The sequence below is a fragment of the Thunnus maccoyii genome, chromosome 4, assembly GCF_910596095.1.
Source record: "Thunnus maccoyii chromosome 4, fThuMac1.1, whole genome shotgun sequence".
Classification (NCBI taxonomy): Eukaryota; Metazoa; Chordata; class Actinopteri; order Scombriformes; family Scombridae; genus Thunnus; species Thunnus maccoyii.
In genome coordinates this window covers 27,772,356-27,794,985 of record NC_056536.1, presented here as the reverse complement: position 1 = coordinate 27,794,985, position 22,630 = coordinate 27,772,356, and the positions used below count along the sequence as shown (strand labels likewise).

Sequence of the window (22,630 nt, the reverse complement as noted above, 5' to 3'; positions counted from 1 at the left end):
ACACATTTTGAAAAAAAAAAAAAAACAGAAGACAATCAAAACTCACAAGTGTGTGCCATTCTCTTGCTTCTTGAGCAATGAAAAGGCAAATATTATGTGAAACATATATCGTCTGTCATCCCTGCACAGTTTAACATGTTGAAAGACCACAGCTTATGAAAAACAGGAAACTAAATATGCTTTAGCAATAGCCAGTAACCTAATATACACTAAAAATCCTGGATGAGCTATTTTCAACATCTTTATTTTCATTTGTCATTTTAAAAACATTTCTCTTGACTGGTAGTTTATGTGAAAATTAAGCTGTGGAGAAATAAGAACACACATTAACTGGTACCTAAAAATGTTGGGCAGTTCATTTAAAAATAAAAAAGTCATGTTTGTTTTCCATATTTTGGGTGTGCTTTTCAGCAAGCAGCCCATTCCTGTCTGAAATGTGTGCTACAGTAGGTGGCTGAAATAGCATGTGGGTGCAACGTTCTTGTGGTTGGTCCTTGGGTACAGTATGTGACACTTGGCATTTCAGCAATGCTTCCATGAGAAGCCTCTATTATAAAGCATTCATGCAATGATGCTAACAAGCTCATTTTACTGGCTGGACAAGCTTTCGAGCCATAAAGTCTAAGACCTTCTTATTAGTGTCTTGTGAGACCACCCAGGAAACAATATACTATCATTAAAGATTTTTTAATAATCACTAAAGTATAATGATAAAGACATGATTTCCCTTGACTGCAGTGTGTTTTAATTAAGCTGGAAACTTGAGGATTATAAAATACATGAAAAGCAGTCTGGACAAAAGGTAATAGCCATTAGATTTAGTTCCCTGGACACACAATCCTGAATGACATGCAGAGTGTCTCATTTCAAACACGAAGATGTTTTAGTAATATTTTACAGGTAGGTAACTGCAGTCATGGATTTACTTGGCAGTCTGCCAGTGTTTGCAAAAGTATTTGAGGTATTTGGGGTATTTTACATTTCACATGATGCCACAGAGAAAAGTTTTGTTGCGCTTCAGAGGATCATATCATAAACAAATCAGAAAAAAAGAAACCCTGATAGCAATTTCCCTCCCTTGAGCTTTTGATCATAATGTTATCATGAGTGTTTAAATTAATATGCATCACTATTATCATCATTATTATGTGCAGAAACCAAAAAGCAAAGATTTTAAAGAGTTTAATTTCAAATTACAGCATATTATGAGTAATAAAAAAATAGTAAAAAGATATAACTTTATTCTTGCAGTAATCTGTGGTTTCAACAGTCCACGAGACTGTAAATCAACACGATTGATACATTTTCTCAAACATAAATACCATATCAAATTTCAATGCTTCCCAATGTTACTGGTGTATCACTTATGATAAATTACAAATATCTATATGCAAAGAAAAGAATAAAATACAGTGAAAATAAACAAGTGATAAATGAGAACACAAATGGGCCTGTAAAAAGGAGTCTTCTCTTACAGTCAAAAGGTGTATCTGGATTTGTTTGACACGTTTAAACGAGACTAACTGGATGTTCAGACAGAACACAAAGCAAATTTTAGACGTGGTGCGATTACATACAAAGTCAATGCAAAGACGTGACTAGACATAAATTCACCCAGGACAGCACAAATGGATGCAAATATATGTCAGCGTGAGTTGAAAATGTTCCAACTTGTATGAAAAATGTGTGTGTATCACGGGGCTTTATGATCTATCTATCTGCTTCATAAACATACAGAGACGAGAGGGAAAAAGGAGAGACTAGAGGGAAATAACAGAAAGAACCGGAGTATCTGGTGAGTTCAGTCAGAGGCTGAACTGAACACAAACACTAAGGCACACTCCGTTGCTAGCTAGCTTATAGCAACATACAGTTGGTATTTTGACTGTTAAGGGTGAATAAATACAAATGATGCAGTGGTCAAACTCTTCACTTTGCGTTCTGTCTGAATAATGGATGTATAACAAGAACGGGATATGACGCTGCTGCTCAGCCTTGCTGCCAATTTGTCCCAGTGGCTACTCGCGGTATTGCAGAAAAAAAAATCCCCTGCGGCCATTATGAAAGAGACTGTTCTCTTTCACCTGGAACTGCAAATAAGGTAAACTCTCACTCTTTCTATTATGAATTTTTAATCTATGAAGGTTTTATATTTGTAAAACTGTCCTCAAGCCTAGAAAAGCGATTTTAAAATCTGTGATGTCATCCCATGTAAAGTCTATGGGCTAAGCGGGAACTTGCGGGCGGGCTCATTCTCATTCGACTGAACATCTTTGAGTTTGGTATCCAATTCTTATAATACATCCATTTTCTGAACACACCTTAAAAGTCTATAGCCATGCTAGCAGCTCATTGACGCTGTACTCAGGTACAGCAGTGCTTTGAGCTAAATGCTAATGTCATCATGCTAACACTCACAATGCTAACATGCGTATCTTTAGCAGGTAATGTTTACCATGTTCACCATCTGAGTTTAGAGTGTTAGCATGCTAAAATTGTAGTTACTGAGATATTTCTGTTTACACCAAAGTAAGTGGACCGACAGGCCAACACTGACATCCCTATAGAGCCATGCTGCTAGCATAGCTAAAAATGCTAATAACAGTTATGTTACAAAATGTGTAATTTTTACATATATGGAACATCACTTTTCCAACATCATGTGAGGCCATATTCTGTCTATTGTCCATTGTCCAGTGTACTCACAGAGTCTATGTACCATATAACATATATAAATGTGAGATTAAATCCTTGAGAAAAATAACTAAAGTTCATGAGTGTGTACACAACAAAAGCATCAACATGTCAGTATACATTAAACACAAAAATACACTGTTTCATGTTCCCTAGCTCTTCCAACATCTACAGAGAACATAAAAAACATTGATATTTGGTTTAGCGCAAAGGTCTTCAACAACCATGACAATATACTGTAATAGACATATTCACATACTGCTTTATTTTCAGGTTATTCTATTGGTGAAGCGACAGGCATCCAAGTTCCTCCGGGAAGTGGCAGCGCACTGTGAAAAACAAACTCAGTCCTAGAGTTCTTCACACTGTCCTTTCACTATCTGACGAGCAGTCAAGTCCATATAAGCCTTACTTCCTTCCTTCAAACCTCCCCCGTGGTTGTGTGGTGGTGCTCATTAGCAGTCCATTGAGAAAAATAATAGTGGATGGCTTGGATGATGCCTTGTTCACGTGTGAGGCTATACACCAAGCAGCATGCCCATAAAATCAGAGCCGTTCTGTATTGTTATGGAGGCGCCGGCTGCATTATCCACAAATATGGAGGTGTACTGTCCAGCCTGCAAAAAAGAAAAGAACATACAACTTTGATGCAGAAAGATTGCACAAATACAGATATGTTATGTTTGAGTATGTCTTAGCATGCTGCTTACCTGTAGTTCCAGCAGCCCCTGTACACTGACAGTGAAGATCTTGCTGTTACTTTCTAATCCAACAATCATTTCCAGTGAACTGCAATCATATTTTAAAAAAGACATTTCTGGATGAATATTGTGTTTCAACTATTCATGTCAAATTTGAATTGTTCCAGAAGTGCAAAATACTTTAAATCAAAGGAATAGTTCAACATTTCGGGAAATATGCTTATTCGTTTCCTGTCAAGAGTTAGACAACAAACAGCCAGTTAGGTTAGTTTAGCATTGAGAATGGAAACAGTGGGAAACAACTAGCCTGACTCTGTCCAAAGGCAACAAAATATACTTACCAGCACCTCTTAATCTCACTAATTGACACGTTGAATCTTGTTTGTTTAATTTGTTCAAAAACTAAAGCGTAAAAACAACAATTTGCTGTTTTACAGGCGTTATGCGCCAGCCAAACTACTTCTTGGCCAGGACCTATTGCTGTGTCTGAAATCATGCCCTTGTACACTCACTCACTACCCTCTATAATAGACAATATAATATAATAGACACCTAATAGTTGTCAAATTGAGATTTCGGACACTTACTAATCGGAATCGTTTTGCGTCATCACTATCTAAAAAATGTGGAGCACTGCATTTTGGGATTGTTAGGAGAACATAGTGTACATGCCATGAACACTACATTTTTGTCGTTCCACTGTGAAATGTAAACATAGTTCACTACATAGTAAATAGAGAGTGATTTCGGACACAGCCATAATCTGACACATAACCCCCTTTAAAACAGCAAAAATGTCATTTTTACACTTCTATTTTAATTCAGTGATCATCTAGTGATCCAGATGCACTAGAGGCTGGATTTTGTTACCATTGAAAAGAGCCAGACTGTTTCCTCTGTTCCAGTCTTAAAGCCAGCCAGCTGCTGGCGGTAGCTTAATATTTAGCATAACGACACGAGAGTCGTATCAATCTTCTCATCTAACACTTGGTAAGAAAACGAATAAATGTATTACCCAAAATGCCAAACTTTTCCCTCAACAACTCAGTGCTCTAAGAGTCTGTGTATATGGTTGTTACATCTCTGCAGGCTTTAACCACACAGTGAAAGCGCTGGCTCCTGTTAAGTGGAAAATGCTACATTTTTATGGCAAATCAATCATGTTTGTCTTCACTCCAACTGCCATCACAATGAGCCTCATTTCACATTCTCTACATTTTCATGTGTGGGAGGGCGAGACTGGCTGGGGCTTTGGCTCGAAAAAGCAAAAGCCAAGCACTCTTTTGGGTTAGGTAACCCATCATAATAATATTATTTATACGTTCCTCTCATTGTACCACGCTATAAGGGAGGCTGTGGAGCTCTGCACAGTCCGGGGGAGACTTGAGGGAGCAATTTATTTCAGCAATTTTCACTGACTTTATGTAAATAAAAATGTTGAAATATTGGAAAGAACTCAAAACCGTTCCCAACTGGATTTGTAAATTTTTCGTAGACCCACTGTATCAGAAACTTCATTATCTGTCTTCCACATCCCAAACAAGGACATTTCATTGCTGAACTGTTGAATATAACAGGCTGCCTGAAGTGTCAAAGGTGAGTCTATAAAGATTAGTTAGGCGACAAGGATGAGGACATTTCCTTTAAAGACCTGCTCTGCCTTTATACAGGAAATGCCAAACTGGTTCCACACAAACTGTAACAGACAACACCTTTAACAGCTCATAAATTCTGGTTAAAGTTAAAGCGGCATTAAACACCAATAAAATACCACTGTTACGTGGTAAAAGTAAACAAATGGTCAAAACAAGAATGTCAAGACTGCAAAGTGTGGTTGCAGTCAGATTAATTACTTCCCAAGATCTTTTTTATTAACTTTTATTGGTAATAGCTGGGGGTACTACTGACCAGCATGTGCTATAGCCATAACAAATGAGAGCCACATGGTTACTAGCTATTGTGGTAACAAAGAGTGTAAGGCAGCGTGTATTTGATTTGGATTCACAGAATACCTACGTGTATCTGTGGCAGAGTGATTCAATGCAGATCAGCACACGAACGTTGTCCCTGGCCTTGAGCTGACTCTTGCTCCTCTTCACCTCATTGTGATCTGTAAGGAGGAAAAGTGTTCACAATCACATGAAGATACCGGCTGTATCATAGCTCACAAAAATATACGTTGTCCTTGAATTGACTGTTCGCTAAACCCCTAGCAACCATAACAAGGCGTGTCAAGCTTTGGATTTCTCCACATGTTGATGCGTTGTGTGTGACGCTGTAAGAGCAATAATCATATATTGTTAGTCTTTCAAAACCAAAAAACAAATGTTTATCTGCTGTAATGTAAACTGCAATCGTCCTGCAAGTATGTGTGGTTTACTAGCTTAGGCTGCAGCAGTGACCAAGCGTTTACAATCAAGGTCCTGTCCTGTCCTTTATTGGATTTGGGGACATTTACACTCCAGCTAACATCCGCAATTTTTTGTGTGAAAAAGTGGCCAACTTTTCTTCAGCGACAGAAACACATCTGATCAGTCACAACTCTACATGCAGAAAAGTCACACAAAAACATTCAACATGTCGGATGGTCTGACTGTTGTGGTTTCTCATAATAATCACAGTATGTGGTGTGTTGAGTTTGCCTCCGAAAAGCTTGCTATTTTATATTTGTGTTGTTTTGGTGTCCTCTTTTTCTCTTACTACATTAAAAGTGAAAATATACTGTTTGAAAATATGAATAAGTATGTAAGCTAAGCAGCCAAACGATGTTGTGTCAGAATGAAATAACAGTCTGATCTTCCTTTTTTTTTAAAACTCATACTGGGACTTTTCATGTCTTCTGCGTGGATCATCAATAGGAGAGGATGGGTTTTTTTGCCCTAGACATGTAGCTTTAGTCTCATATGTGGCTATCAAGTGCATATTTGAAAAATGTTGTTTTAAGATTGTTGTTTTAAAACGATTCAGCTGGAAACATTAAAATATCAGCCAGAGATGATGTTGTGTTTTGAACCAACAGCTAAAGTTAGCCAAATTAGCTAGCTAGCTACAGCCGATAAATCTGACAGCAGCAGGTGTCGTTTCCGCTGGAAAGGTTAGTCATATCAAGTGGACATCTGCCACATTTACATTTTGATTATGGCACGAAAAATCTATTTCAATGTTCATTTGGACACCTGACCATTGTTTTAAGACAGACTTGAAAAATTGTGAACCCATCCTTTAAATCTTCAATTATTAACACACAAAATTTTGCAGTCAGAACTGTTCCTTTACTGTTTTAGACTCTTAAGGCCTTGATGTATGTACTGTAATACCCCATATAGGACAATAACTGTGATTTACCGATGTGGACATTAGCAGAGAACTGGTAGATCCCTGTGATGGGAGCTGTGAATCTCCCGGTTGACTGGTCCATTCCAGACCCTCTGAGGAAGGCTCCTTTAGCCGGCGGCTGAAAGCACAGAAAATCAAAATTAATGTGTTTACATTTTAGAGCAATAATGCATTTATCCCTCCTCAAAGGCTCAAAGTCACTCAGTGTCTTGCTCGAGGGCACTTCAGCAGGGTTAATCCTGAAACCTAAAAGTCTTGGATACAGACCTCATTTGAATCCTCCTTGTGTCTTTCTTCTGTAAAATATCTCTTTCCACAACCAAAGTAACACATCTACACTAACATAATGCTGTGTTAGCATGTTAAGCTTAATCCTCCCTCCTCCAGCCTTGTCAGCCCATCCCAACAGGGCATAGTTCTTCCACTACAGCATGCTGTTTCAAACAGTGTCTATTTCTGTCCTCTCCACACTTTATTCCAAGTCAGAGACAGAGTGCCTTTTGTATGCCGCCCAGAGAGTGATGTGTAGAATTGAAAAAGTAGATATTTTTGACCAAACAGCCAGTCTGAGTCTCGGAGTGGCACTGCATGCTTTGCCAGTGCCAGTTACCAGTGAGGGGATGATCCTCTCATAATTCCACCACATGCAAACTAAGCGATGATTACTAAACACTCGCTCTTTCAAACACAGTTAAGACAGAGAAGCAAATGGGTCAGAAACAAAGTATGTAACCACGCAGAGGAGGATTAGCCAAAACTTTACTTTTTCAGCCACGCGCAGGGAACAAAGCTGAACCAGTTCATAAACATTTACTTGGTTTCAAACAAACATACTGTCTGAAAATTTTGGAGCTCCACCAGAGTCTTCTTGTCGACCAGCACGGGTCCCTTGAGCTTGCAATGGAAAGCCTCCTCTATTCGTCGGTAAGAGGTCATCCCCTCCAGGGTGAGGAGAGCCATAGGTAGCTGGCTGGGGCTGGTTTGTCTGTCCAATGCTGCTGCTCTCCTCTCTGTAGCCTCTGACAGAAACAAATCCAGGTTATCACAGTGCAGACTGAGTTTACATCAGTTTTCAAACCACACTTTCATCATAATGTAATGAAATACTGGGTGTTTGCAAAACTGACATAATTGTAGACAAAATATTGTGCATCCTCAAATGATCTGCACAACTTTGTCACCTTCAATGGGCTGGAAAATCAACATGTTTCTACCTTTAATCATATCTTTGAATTCCTGGAGAAGAACTTCCTGGGTCACTTCAGCCCCAGGAGAGCCAGGGGGTCCCTGTGGGCCTGGAGGACCTGGTGGACCAGGTGGGCCCGGCTAGTGAAAGATAGACACACAAAACATTAGCATTCATCTAACTTGCTTTGAAAATGAGTATGCAACTTCACCTTATTTACAGATTACCACCTATATGTCAGTTACTTGTCATAAAATGTAAAAATCATTAAAAATGCAATGTTTTTGAAAAACTGCAGGACACACAGTCCATCTACTGGGTTTACCAGGGGTCGTTTCCGTTTGCGACACTTTCCAGGGAAGTTGCCAACAGGTCTTTTGACAAAGTCCATCCATGATCCTAGTGGATCTACTCTCTGATGATCAGAAATCTGCTACAGAAAAGAAACAGAAAAAAAGAATTTCCCACATGAATCATTAGGCCAATATGAGTATTAGCTAATACAAAACAAAAGGATATCAAAGAACTGTACAATATAATCAATAATGATAATAATGATGTGGAGAGGTGATGGCAAGATATAAACGTATATTGATGTCCTGCTGTAGGAAAGCAACGTGAGGCATTCATGGAAAGCAAATACAACAAACCTTTTAAAAGGGACTAATTATCAGATTAATCACATATTTCATTTTTAAATATATTCATCCCCAATGGGGTATAATGCAAATGATTGTACCTACGTAGCTAAATCCTATGAGTCATAATTTCTTCTTTTAAACCATCACTGGAAAATCTTGCCCTAAGATACAATTAAATGGTGCCAGACACCAAGGGAGGTCAAACAGGGAAACCCTCTTTCTTTCTTCTGCACAGTCGACTGCAACTCTTTGAAGAGTAATGCGGCTTTTCAATTTGCCATCTAAGTTTAGTCACCATTCTTCTCCGAAAGGTTTGGTTTATGCTTATTCTATTTCATTCCAGATAATTCACTCAGGTGCCGCGTCAGTTCTTATTTGCCCAATAGGCTTGGATGAATGTAAACAAACCTTGTCAAGTGATTTTTTTTCAACACATGAAAATTTCCATGAGCACTCTCATGAAAAATGAGTCTGCTTGTGTATGCGTGATGTAGATTCTGTGGATTGCAGAGCTCAATTACTGTAGTTTATAACAACATGTCAAAATGGCCAATACTTTCTCTCTCACCCTAGGACATACTAGTATTTTCTTTTATTAATACTGCTTGTTTGAGTAATGTAATGATGGAGAATTTAATAAACGAGACAAAAGTGTATATACAGTATGTATACCAGGGTGTCTTATGATTTAAGATTGTTAGTCTATTTCCTAACTGTGTGTATGCTCAATCTTCTTATCTGAAATAACTCAGTTATAATAAATTACTGTATAGGAGACTGGGATTTGTTGGAGAGATAAGAAACACACTCCAAGAAGACCTCTGGAAGCAACATTTTTATGCATACTGCTGCAAATTGGCGTATTTTCATTCTGGTCAAATGTGAATCTGTATGAATTCCAATTACAACGAGCTTGAATCTTAACCTCACCCTTCCCCAAAAATGTCAAGTGCCTTCAGTTGAGATAGAAGAGGAGATAAAGACGAGCTATGGAGGTGAGCTGTCTGAAATGGAATTTGTTTAGGTTTGGCAGCGGGACACGGATCACTTATCTGCAAAACCAACATGCCCCTTTCTTCACTTTTAAAGACGCGCCTCTTGTTCCACCACAACAAAGTAACTCCTTGTTTGTCTTTTCAATATGCTGGAATACAAACTGTTTTCTGAAATATTTGGGATTTTCAGCAGTCTCTCTCTCTCTCTCTCTATTTCTCTATTTCCCCCCACCCACCCCCACCCCCTCTCTCTGTGACTTTCTCTTCTCTCTGACAGCAGACAAAATAAACAACTTAACAGGCGCTGTGCTGGCTGCATGTCGGATGGTTCTGTGTTTTTGTTGTGAGTTTGAGGCTTGGAAACAGATAAAAGCGGGACTGATTTGGTCAAAACAAGAATACTTTTACAATGCTTGATACTGTTTCCATAAGACTGGGAGTCTGCTGAATAAAATGTTTTTTCCTTTCAATTATTGTCATATTCATTAACATAGTGGTCTGTAAGTTGTAAAGGAATAGTTTGACATTTTGGGAAATACCCTTATTCGATCTTTTGCCGAGAGTTAGATGAGAAAATCAATACCATTCTGATATCTGTTCATTCAAAGTAAAGCTACAGCCAGCGGCCAGTTAGCTTAACTTAGCGTAAAGGCTGGAAACAAGGGGAAATGGTTAGTCTGGCTCTGTCCAAAGGTAACAAATTCCACAACCATCGGCACCTCTAAAGCTCATTGATTACCACGTTTCATGTGGTTTTATGAAGGGTTATGCATCGAACTATTTCTTGGCCGGCCACACTGACTTCCTGGTGTCTCAGCTGGTTTCCTGATAACCTCATATTGATGACAAGACTTCAGGAAGTCACATATGCCATTAATTTCACATTGGAGTTTCTGACTTGTAAATAGCATTCAACATCCAAGTTGTACTAACAACTACTCGGATTTTTCTGAGAGCTCCGATATATCGAACTTAGTACCTGAAAATCAAGGAAACATGGTTGGCTCACATTAGCTATGACCAACTCTTGTCCGATGATATGAAAGCTTGAAAGCTGTAAATATTGGAATCTTTCCCATATTTAATAAAAAAAAACATACAGTAATCCTGCATTTGAGAGTGCTGAAATTATAGCAATTGTTCAGCATCATAGGAAATACTCTTTACTCTCACTTTATTGCTGAGAGTTAGATGAGTGGATTGATATCACTCTCAAATCTGTCCGTTAAATATGGAGTGAAAGCCAGCAGTCGGTTAGCTTAGCTTAGCATAAAGACTGAATATTTAATAATTACTGGATACTGGGTAATTAACATGTTTTATCTTGTTTGTTTAATCCGTACAAACACTGAAGTGTAAAAACAACACGTTGTGCTTTTTATGAGGGGGTTATGATAAACATGTCATAAACGTGTCAGTTATACATTTCGGTTTTTACTGGCTGTATCGACATATTTACAGACATGAGACTGGTATTGATCTTCATGTCTTTCTCTTGGCGAGAAAGCGAATAAGCGTATTTTCCCAGATGTCTAACTTGTCCTTTAACATAAGAACATTCAGTTCTGTGAGCTTTAACAAATATTAACATGATGATAACTGGGAGTTGTGGAGGCGCTGGGGTTGTTCTAGTATTCCATGCCTGTGGCAGTTTGAGTATATTTCCACTGAGATTAATTGTAAAACTGTGAATCATCACCTCAGACACTGTTAGACAGCTCAGTATGATCTGAAAGACACACATTTGATTAGGAGAGCCTGTGGCCGCTAATTCCTTAAAAGTCAAAGCTTTACATTTGTTCTTTTGTTTATGTCATAGATCACTGTCTTACGCTGCCAGAGATATGAAACAGTGCACGTTGGCCCACACATGTGACTTGTAATGACACATCTTAGCCATTCCCTACATGATAATAAAAAAGACAGCATATCATTGCCAGGAAATCAGCCATACTCTGAGCTTGTTATCCTCTTTAACACACGCCATTGTAATTAAACCATTAAAATCTTGCCCTCAAGGATTTTCTGTGCTCAGGGAAGAAAGGCTATGACCAAGGTAATTATTACCTTCATTTCTGAGCTACAAAATAACAGCAAATCACTGTATAAATAATTTAATCATCAGCTCAAGGAATGCTATATTTTTCCATTATACAATTGTGTTCTCATTTTAGGCATCTGCCCTGTCAGATACACCATAATGACAGCTGGGATGGCTCACACAACTTGAAAAAATGTGATTCATTGTAAGCAGGTGAGTCTCTGTCTCGACTGAGAATATCAAAGCCTCCACACATGCAGACTGAAAACCATATTGCTTGATGACACAAGGAAACCTGTCAGAGGCGTTCAATCTCTCACTCGCCGCTATTCACTGTGGCGCAAAGTAAACTATGGATTCCCGCGCATAGCTCTGTATCAGCACGTACAACTCGTGAACAAAGTGGGGCGGGAGTAGATCCAGGTATCAGTCTGAGAGTTGATGAAGAACACCAGGGTTCTGGCTTTGATCACCGCTGATGTGTGAGTGCCTCGTCTGTCAGCAGGTGTGTGCGCACGCCTTTCCAGCACGGACCAAGAGAATGTGTCAGGTATTCTGTCGAAAGGTGAGAAACTTTAAATCTTCCAGACAGTGTTTATCTTCATAGGTGGGAGTTTAAATCATGCTGCATTACTGAGGCTCAGACACTAACACTGGGATGTATTGTCTGTGAAAGAAGTACTCAGAGCCTCCGCATAAAAGGGACATAAAGCACTTTTTGTGATTTTCTGTAATTTATACACTGTTATGATGTCAAATGTTTATGTTAAACATGGTCAAACTTCCAAAACTTGAGGTTAACGCATATAAAAATACTCTCTGAAAGTCAAAAGCCAGAGCCTGCTCTGAATGCTCCGTTTGCAGTGTTACCTCTACTTTCCCATCGAACTGACGTCAGATTGTTCACGCAATGCCCACAAACAGCCATTCGCTGGTAGCCTTTGTTGCTAAGGTAAATGGTAAATGGACTTGACGTATATAGCACCTTTCTAGTCTTCCGACCGCTCAAAGCGCTTTTACACTACAAGCCACATTCACCTATTCACACACACACTCACACACTGATGGCAGCAAGCTACCATGCAGGGTGCTGGTGCAGCCATCGGGAGCAATTTAGGGTTCAGTATCTTGCCTTGGGACACTTCGACATGTGGACTGGAGAAGCCGGGAATCGAACCGCCAATCTTAGAATTAGTGGACGACCCGCTCTACCTCCTGAGCTACAGCCGCCCCACTCTATTGGTTGCTTACATTGTCCATTTGCATAATTCTGATTGGATCCGGACTCGAACGTGTACAGATGTAGAAGTTTAGATTTTGATTAAAGAACGAGACAAAGAAGCAAAATCCGACTACTGCTGTTTGTGTACGTAGCTTCCTGAGCTGCTGTTTGCTGAGAGGCACCTTCTGGAAGCTGACCAATCAGAACAGAGTTGGTTTAGCAGGAGGGGGACCTTAAAGAGACAGGAGCTAAAACGGCCTGTTTCAGACAGAGGCTGAACTGAGACTGCATAAAGAGCCAGTATAAGATAACTACATTTCAGTAGAGCACTAGAATATGAATATAGAGCTGGAAATGTGCAGGATATATCCCCTTTAAGTTGAAACAACAATGTAAATATACTCCATTACAAGTAAAAGTACTGTATTCAACATTTTACTTAAGTTAACATACAAGAGACTTATCAGCAAAATGTACTTAAAGTGTACATGTAACAGTACTTGCTCTGATTGATTCATTAAATATGACCTTATTAGATTGTTTTTACTGATGCATCAATGTATAAGCAGCATTTTCCTGTTGTAGCTTGTCGAGTTGAAGCTAGTTTGTAAATACTGTCAAGTCTTGTGGTTCCCAACCTCCAGAGGGTCATAAGATAAATTTGGGGGGTTCATGAGATGATTTATGGGACAGGAGTGAAAACCACAGATTTCTGTTCATACTGTATTTCTCTAATCTTTGCTGTTTTTGTAAAATATTGGCTAGCTTTTACCACAATTACTGTAAATGAAACCATCTCAAAAGTTTAAAGGGGAAATAATTCTTTGGAGGAACTTCTAACGACCCAAAGACATCTGAAACGTGACAAGAGACGAAACTAGACACTGCTTTTTTGTTAAAATTCTTGGGAGCCATTAGTTTAACCTTTACCAATGCATTGTATTTTATAAGCTTATCGTATGTCTGTTATTTTAAAATGTCATTTTACTAACTGGAAAGTAACAAGTTTCTATAGCCTGCCAAATAAATGTAGTAAAAGTATAAAATGGAAATACTGAAGAACAAATACCTCAAAATTGAATTACAGTATTTGAGAAAATATATTTACTTTCCTTGTTTTATTAACCTACAGCACAGTGTATTTGGAGTTTTTGGATCAATTAGTGAATCACTTGTAACCAGTGTTGATCATTCACAGAAGCCTATGAGATTTTATTACCAAGTAAAGAATGATTTGGCTCCACATGAATAATCCTTGTACGTGCACTGCTTTAAGTGTGTTTGTCATGTAGTTTGGGGGAAAATTAGGGTGAATTTATTTGAAGCAATAAAAATGGGAAAATTTCCCTAGGGCAGCATGCCACCAAAAACACAAACACAACTGTTAAAACATGTCTCTGAAACTCTACTCCATGGCAGGCAGCTCCTGAATTTTTCCACGAGTACAGTTGAACTTATCTTATTTTCTTTTCTGTGTTATCTGTTTTGCTACCTGTTCATGCACACTGGAGGACATGAAACTTTTTGTAGCTGATAAAAATGTTGCACAGGCAGGTTTAAGGTTAGACAGGATGATGGAGAGCCTTCCATAATCCCTTGTTTTTACATCCCCATACTGCTCTCTGTGCAGTCATCCATGCATGGGTGGACGGGCCCGACGCTGGGCCGATCCCTCCCCTGGAGGCAGGGATCCCCAGGCGGTGTAGGATGAGGGGATCCTGGTAACCTGCGTGCATCCCAGTCGTCATGCATCCACCCTCGTGTTCCCCACCGCTGCACTTCACACAAACAGATTGCCTCGAGGATTTATTGCTGAAGAGCTAAATACAGTTCGGCATGCAATGTTGACTCTGTTTTTGTCTCACTGTGTTATTACACAATTGGCAAGCAACGTGTGCAAAACATAATTACTCTATCACACTATGGATGCTGCTATTAGTTCAGCAAATGTTGAAGGAACACCATGTGAAAGTGTAAATGAAATATAGTTTATTATAATGATATAGTTGAACATGCTTTTTATATTATGGCCTGATTTCAAGTTGCTGTTTCTAACAACTTCACTGTTGTCCAAACAAAGGTGTGTATGCATTTATTATGTGTGAGAGAAAATGAATAAATTTGTGTTTATGCTTGAGAAATTACCAGAGACAACCTTGGCTTCCTCTTTATATAAAAAGGCAATATAAGCTGGAAGAGACTTTGATCGCTCTGTCACATCTGTTTTGTGTACAAATTATAGCTTTGAAATTGGAGTGAGTGCTCATTTTCCCTGTGGTAGGTAAAATGTTGAAAAGCACCAGTGATCCAGTTCCATCTCAGGTACAGGTTTGCCCCATGGTTTGACTGTGGGCAGAACATTTGAGGTACAAAGTCCTTAGATCCTCCTCCTTTTATATGATTCATTTGTGGTTCTATGTCACATAAGTACATACCGTCAATGGTTTATTTTTAGTTTCTTATTTTTATTATGCAACTAATTTTCCCCTGAGTATTTGGAGAAATACAAAAGGTTGTAGCACAACAGGGTGACTAACCAACTAAAACTGCAAAACAGTTGTACAACATGTTTGTTTTAAAAAGTACGATAGATGCCAAAAACAATGGCATGCATTATTAAAGGAATACTTCATTACATCAATTCAGTACTTCAATACATCATTTTCATTTGCTTTCTTGAAGAGAGTTAGATGAGAAGATTGATACTCATCTTGTGTCTCTTAAATATGAAGCTGGAGCCAGCAGCCTGTTAGCTTAGCTTAGCATAAATACTGGAAGCAGGGGAAAACAGCTAGCCTGGCTCTGTCCACTGCAAGCAGCAACTATCATGGCTTGAGGCTGCTAAATGCTGACTCCTATTGACTCCCATTCAAAAAGTGCCAACTTCTCTCTAGAAATACTAAGTCATCATTTTTTTTCAATGAGTCATTATGATGTGAATTGCTAAATTCAGGCTCTCTTATAAGTGTGCTGGTGGTCATTTTGGAAATTATTGCTCCGTTAATACAATTTGAAGACTTATAGTAGCTTTGAGATCTGCCATGTGGGTGTTGATTGACAGCTGTGATTGACACCTGCTGTTCTCTCCAGCTCCTGGACTCACACTGAGTTGGACTATTGTCGCAATATTTCAGTAAGTTTAATGTTACTTGATTATGATACCTGCCCTGTTAGCACAATTTAGCTAAAGTAGATTAATCCGAGTGTGCAGAGGTCAGTGTTCCCAATAAGTTAGCGTTCGAAACTGGCTGGAACGTAAACCAAAATGTGATGTCACACCTCGCTATGTCCATCTTTATATACAGTCTATGGTCCACCAATTGTGGTGCCAGAAGGTCAGTAATTAAATTTAGCTCACTATTTAGCATGTCATATCTCTTATGTATAATCCATACAGAAACCAAAGTATAAAATAACATGTTTAGCGCCCATAACCTCCCATAAAACCACAATGCGTTATTTAAATATGTCAGTTTTTGTACAAATTAAACAAACAGGATATAACATGTTAATTAGTGAGCTTTAGAGGTGCTGGTAGGCAGATGTTGTTACCTTTGGACAGAGCCAGGCTAGCTGTTTCCTGTTTCCAGTGTTTATGCTAAGCTAAGCAAAACAGCTACTGGCTGGAGCTTCATATTTAACAAACAGATTTGAGAGCAGTATCAATCCTCTCATATAACTCTTGGTAAGAAAGTGAAAAGGCATATTTCCCAAAATGTTGAACTATTGTTTTAATCTAACTGCTACACAGGAAATTGTGACACTACATATCTAACCATTTCAATATTCTCAAATGCAGTATGCATGGGATTTTTTTATACAACTGCACCTTGTAATGCACATCATATGCACCTGCAAGATAAATGTGGAACCTCCACCCTCCATTGTTGATAAAAAAAAATATATAATGGCCATCTTAGGTTGATTAACCAGCACTGTAGTTGTCTTTACTTTAAACCACAGTGGACCAATCGACTATAAAAATGCAGCAATAATTCTGAAATCATGGTTTCAGGAACATGACCAGCACATGATAAGAATCAGGCAAGATTAAGGGATTTTTGTATAAATCTGGCATCAATCTGAATCCATTATAAATGAAACAAAATCCAAATAAAACAGTCCCTCTATGTGTCTGGGAGGTGAAAATACAATACTATGCCGTTTATTTTACTTGTGAATTTCAGATGTAATGACAAAAGACTATTTATTATTTGTTTCTCTTTCGTTCTCCCTCTGAAGACTTCATTAGGTAATTTTACAATGTTAAATAAGCGTAACCTTTTGGTGGTCTGACATGTTGAAAGCAGACTATAAGTAGTTCACACCAGCAGTAGTGTATGAGAGGTGTGTGCTCTCACAGTGGTCCTGTTTCCTGTGGGACTCTGTCTTGTCTCTTATGTGTAGGTTGATCCAAAAGGTCCCACACACTGCTGCATTAATCATCATTGGGGATGAGAGAGAGGAAACAAAAACCCTCGCCTCGGGCTAAACCCAGCCATTACTCAACACGCCAGGCGTGATGTTTGACTTGACTCCCTCAATTACAGCCATCACAGATCCCTCACTGCTCTCAATAATGACAGATTCCTCTCATCTTTAGAGTGGAGAGCAATAAGGCTTACATCGGTGCACCTCTAAAAGTATAAATCGGACAACGTGAGGGTTCACAGAGATCACGGTTGTTTGAAATGTTCCTCAGTTATCATCTCATTAAAAAAATTCCACTCACAGCACAACTCCACACCTCACTATTGTGATCACTTTCAAATGGAAAATCTCCCGAGGAATGCAGTGTACAACTGCACGCTGCCAACAGCCCACACACGGGATTGGTCAGATAGAAAGTGAATACCATCATAAGAACTGTTTCCACTGTTTCCACTGGGTACAAGGGAAAAAAATGTAAATGTGGAGTGTAAATGTTTGGCTTGTTTGAGAACACAAATTTCTTGCCAAGACAGCTCCAATGGACGTGTTGTTTTCTCTGGGACGCAACAGATGTGTAATAGGATAAACTTACAAACTACCCAAGAAAAGCAAGTTTACCACTTTCCTGGTGTGTGGCACACTTTTTTTTTTTACTTGAACAAAAATCTCACATAGAGTGGCAACAACAAATGCGTTTTCCAATCTTGAATACAACCACTTCCACAGATGTCAAGCTTAAAGCTCAGGTTCTCATCAGAGGTGACACTGTTTGGCAAAGACACTATCTGGCATAACACTGCGTCTTAAGAGTGATTATGTCATTACCCTCTGATTGTGAGAGATGAGATGAAAAGAATGTTACTGAGGGAGGCACAGGGGGCTAATCCTCGCCGAGGTGTTCTCTTTCAGGACCCTTTCTATGGGGCTTTGTGAGGGGCTTACACGGCATGCTGCCCCAGTTTTCGGGGCCGCACCGCCCCTATCGGATGTCCCAGACACAGCGGAGTCAGACTAGGCCTGTGAATGACAGAATCAATGGGCTGGGAACAACATCGCCATAGGTCTTTAAATATCTGCCCACCTAACTTTCCCAGGAGTTACATCATGACAGTGGGCCTGCGGGGGGAAGTTTGTGAAGACAGCGAGACACCCAGCTCCCTATGGGATGAGACAGAGGAGTGAGAACCCAGTGGGGTGCAATCTTCAGCAGGCTTGAGGGTTGACACAAGGTCATCCTTCATAGCCTCTGCTTTTACAGGGCAAACCAAGTCAAATAAACATCACCAGGCCACAACCACCTACAATGTGTTCTTAAAGATACAAAGGAGACCTCACTGCGCGGTTTTCATGGGGGGGGGGGGAGTCGGTGGAGGTTACCGTTAGGATTCCAGAGGCTGGCTGGTAGGGGCTGAAGTGAAGGCGGGTATATAGGGCAGTGAGAGTTATATGAGAATGCCAACATAATGGGTGGGCTGAAAGCAAAACAAATAGCCTGTTGGAAACCCTCGCAAATATGCAACACCAGCAATAAACCAATAAATAACAGAGTCAAGGGCCAACTGTTGCTCCTGAAAATGGAATTGTACCACTGTGGCGCAGTTTTACCAGACGTTTCTAATGAAAACAACGCTGTTCTTCATTTTCAGATGACTATTTTTCTCACTTGTTGTCATGGTAACAATTCTCTTGAGCTAATAAGAATCTGTTTCGCATTTTCAATTGTTTTGTTTACGCATTAATTTCCTGCTGTGGCGATGAGGCATTAATAAATATCTTATCTCCTTCTACCTGATACATGAAACCTTGCAATGTCTTGATTTGTTCACATAGGCCGGAAAATTGGTGGCAGACACCCGCAGCGTGCACTAATTGATGCATTGATCAGCCTTTAGATGTCCACATTCCTAGCATACCTCCGGAAGTCATCCATTTAGTGTTTCACACATTTGGGTCCGTCTCACTGTCTGAGGTTTGACCTAGTAGGGCACACCTGTCCTGTCCCAGCTTTTTACCATTGCCACACTTTTATTTGCCCTGCATATTGCCTGTGCTGACAAGAAATCTGCACATATCTTACATATCTGCAGGTTGACTTCAAACTTTAATCTACACTTCTGTTTATCTATACGCTATATCACTATAAGAAAGTAGCTCATAAATGATACATTAAGAAGCTTAATATTTTTTTTTAAAAAGTCATTTTAACATTTAGAGAGTTGCAGCCACTACCTTGATGCTTCCACCGACCTCCTCACTGTTGGATAGAGTAGCGTTGTACGTCTCTGTGTGCTGTGGGGTGGCTTCCTTTGGCCTCTTTTTCTCCTTCTTGGCATCCACCCCATCCAGAAGGACACACTGAGTCCAAAAAACTGCAGCCACCACAGCCAGAGGCCCGGCCCCACACCACATCTTCACACTCTTTCTATCAGCACCAGGATCCTTGCAGAAACAACCTGAATCTTCTGGGGAGGAACCGCCGTGTGATTAGTCAGAAGCTTGAAGATGCCCACAAGGCTCACAAACACAAAGTCCCAACGGGTGGAAGGAGAGTGGAGGAATGCAGCTTCAGGGACTCCCTGTCCAAGAGACTGATTGCTGCCGCTGTTGCTCCCCTCTTGATGAGCTCTCAGCCAGCACAACGTTGCAGGGGCACTGCTAACTCTAGCCAGAAAGCCAGGAGGCTTACTCAACTATGAAATGTGTCAAGCAGAATGGTCCAAGGGTATGACAGATCGGCGCAGATCTGACAGCAAATAAACCCATTAGTGAGATTTTTCACGCTTTCTGCTCTGTTGGGGGGTGAGGTGTAGGGGAGGGAGGGGGGGTGGGGGGGGGGGGGGTACAGGGGGCAAAAGAAGAGGCAGAGAGGAGGGGCGTCCAAAGCTGAGGGTGGGCTGTGGGGGGTAGAGATGGATGGCAATATTCTCTTTTTACCCCCACTCTTCTCCTACTGTTTCTCACACTGAGCAGTGGATCCAGTCTCCAGCAAAGTGGTGCGGTGGCTGGAAAAACTGCAAGATCCACAGAAGTTGGACTTTCACCAAAAGATGCAGCTCAGCATTCAAATCAGTCAGGTCTGTCCGCGCACCATGTGCCCGCGGGGATGCAGAGGGAACAAAGCCTGAGAGAAGATGGATGAGGTCCAGTTTTGATCTTTGCCCAGACTTTTTCTTCTTGAAGTATAAACTCACAAAACTTTACAGGTAGCAGCGTGCTCTTTTTTTTTTTTGCTTGTGCTCAGGTGCTCTCCCTACTGACTGTCCCAGCAAGTCATCAAGTCCAAGGCCATGTGCACGTTTCACGTCAAAGAGCAGCGGTTTGATGTGTGGTAGGTCTCTTTATGTCTGCTCCGTCGCACTCCCTGTCCCTCTGGTCTCAGTTGCTCCTTTGCTCTCTGACTGAGCGTACAGGAGGGCTCACAGTGGAGTTTTATCATCACCCTTTCTCCCTCCCTCCCTCCCGCCTCTCTTTCTCTCCCCCCCCCCTCTCTCCCTCTCCCACTCCCTCTCTGTTTCTCTCCCTTGCCTCTATTGGCAATCTCACTAGCTTATTCAGCTCTGTTTTATCTCATACTGTAGATGAAATGCTCAAGCTGAAGAGGTTCTTTGGCAGACAAGCACTGTGTGTGTGCATGTGTGTGTGTGTGTGTATGTGTGTGTGTGTGTGTGTGCCTGTGAAAGACGTGTGTATCTGTCATTTTGGCTCAGTATTAGCCTACTCTACCAAAACCCTGTGTTTAGATCCAAGCAAGAAAGAGAAACAAATTCATGCACTTTTTTTTGTGACCTTAAGGCATTATCTTGTGTAATCTCTTGCTTGAAAACGTGCCAAAGATTCCTGACTGTGCGATATACCACAGCGCATACCTGTTTGTTTTATTCTGTTCAGATGTTCAGCAAAATGTCACTTGTCTGAATGCTCTGAGAGGAAAAGAGTTGAAGTAATACTTGTATTTCAAGTAGTGTAAATTGCAGCTTTCAGTAAATAGCCTAACACAGGACTGATGTGAACAAATTGTTGGTCTGATATTCCTACAGTCAGGTCATCTGACTTAAAGGAAATCAGCCCTTTCATACTCTTATTAGGATAAATAACATGTTAGCTCAAGAGTGCCACTAAGTTGTTTTTTTGTTTTGTTTTTTTTAACTTGACAACTTTTTCTTAGACTGCTGTTTGGTCTGTTTGACATTATTACATTTTAATATAGTGCCACCCAGAGGCAGCAGCCTGAAGTACAAACAGCTCAACCAGTAAAGTACCTTTCCAGTATGGCTTCATACTGGTGCCATCTAGAGTTCCTGGCACTTCTCTCTGAAAACACACAGCAGCCCAAACAGTGTCAAGCCTGCCAGACGAAAACATAATGAAACCGGAAAACTGGGTAATTTTGCCTTTAAAGTAAAAGATAGAAATCCAGATTGTATGAGTCAGAATAAAACAAGAAATAAAAAATGTTTTCCATTACTTTTAGCTTCTATTTCTAATGTTGATCCATTACTTTTAGCTTCCATTTCATGTATTGATTCATACCATACCATTTATCCATTACTTTTAGCCACAATTTATACATTTTTTCTTACTCTTTATATTGTCCATACATTACTTTCAACTATTTGAACTGTTATTCATTACTTTTAGATCTATTTCAACCATTTATCCATAATTAGTATCCATTATTTTCTTCATTTTCAACACAGATCACCATTCGGCTCACATAGTAAAGATTTTGACCTGCAGAAATGCTGAGCAGAATGTGCTAAAGTAATATAACAATCATTAATAACACAATATAAAATAATATTTTCATACTTAAAAAAATGAATGATTTGATGTGTGAAAAAAATGATGAATGTGATTTAGTATATGTGCATTTATGTATAAAGTATTTCACCAATAGAATTATATTATTAACCAAAAATTCAATACTTTTGTCCACAACAAATATCCAATGTTGATTTTTTTGAATGTAAAATTCTTAATATGTATTTCTTTAGAGATAAAACAAATTATAAACATTTGTCCACATTTTCAGGATTCCAGTAACCTTGTGTTACTTCCTGCAAGTGCAGAGGTATCCTCCGGGGTAAATACTCCTACTGCTTTACCAGTGGTGGAAGATAACTAAGTACATTTACTCAAGTATTGTACTTATGTACAATTTTGAGGTACTTGTACTTTACTCGAGTATTTCCATGTTATGCTACTTTATACTTCCACTCCACTACATTTCAGAGAGAAATATTGTACTTTCTACTCCACTACATTTACCTGACAGCCTTTTCAGATGAAGATCTGATGCAATGGATAATATAACAAGCTTTTAAAATACAACACATTGTTAACCAGTGGTCTCCAACTTTTTTGGCTTTTGATGTCTTACAAA

General features: G+C 39.7%; 1 protein-coding gene across 2 annotated transcripts; it reads right to left on the bottom strand.

The window, feature by feature from the left end:
• Positions 1–1,167: 1,167 nt before the first annotated feature.
• On the bottom strand, positions 1,168–20,045 carry c1qtnf12 (C1q and TNF related 12). Of its 2 annotated transcripts, none has more exons than XM_042410375.1 (8): positions 19,477–20,045; positions 8,243–8,350; positions 7,946–8,057; positions 7,566–7,750; positions 6,741–6,849; positions 5,412–5,505; positions 3,405–3,483; positions 1,168–3,311 (listed from the first exon to the last, which is right to left on the bottom strand). In XM_042410375.1, the coding sequence occupies exons 1-8, from the start codon at positions 19,654–19,656 to the stop codon at positions 3,213–3,215; spliced, it is 966 nt and encodes a 321-aa protein (XP_042266309.1). In that variant the 5' UTR covers positions 19,657–20,045; the 3' UTR covers positions 1,168–3,212. The 2 variants fall into 2 exon arrangements, with proteins under 2 accessions (XP_042266309.1, XP_042266310.1); XM_042410376.1 differs by having other exon boundaries at positions 8,243–8,347.
• Positions 20,046–22,630: the final 2,585 nt, after the last annotated feature.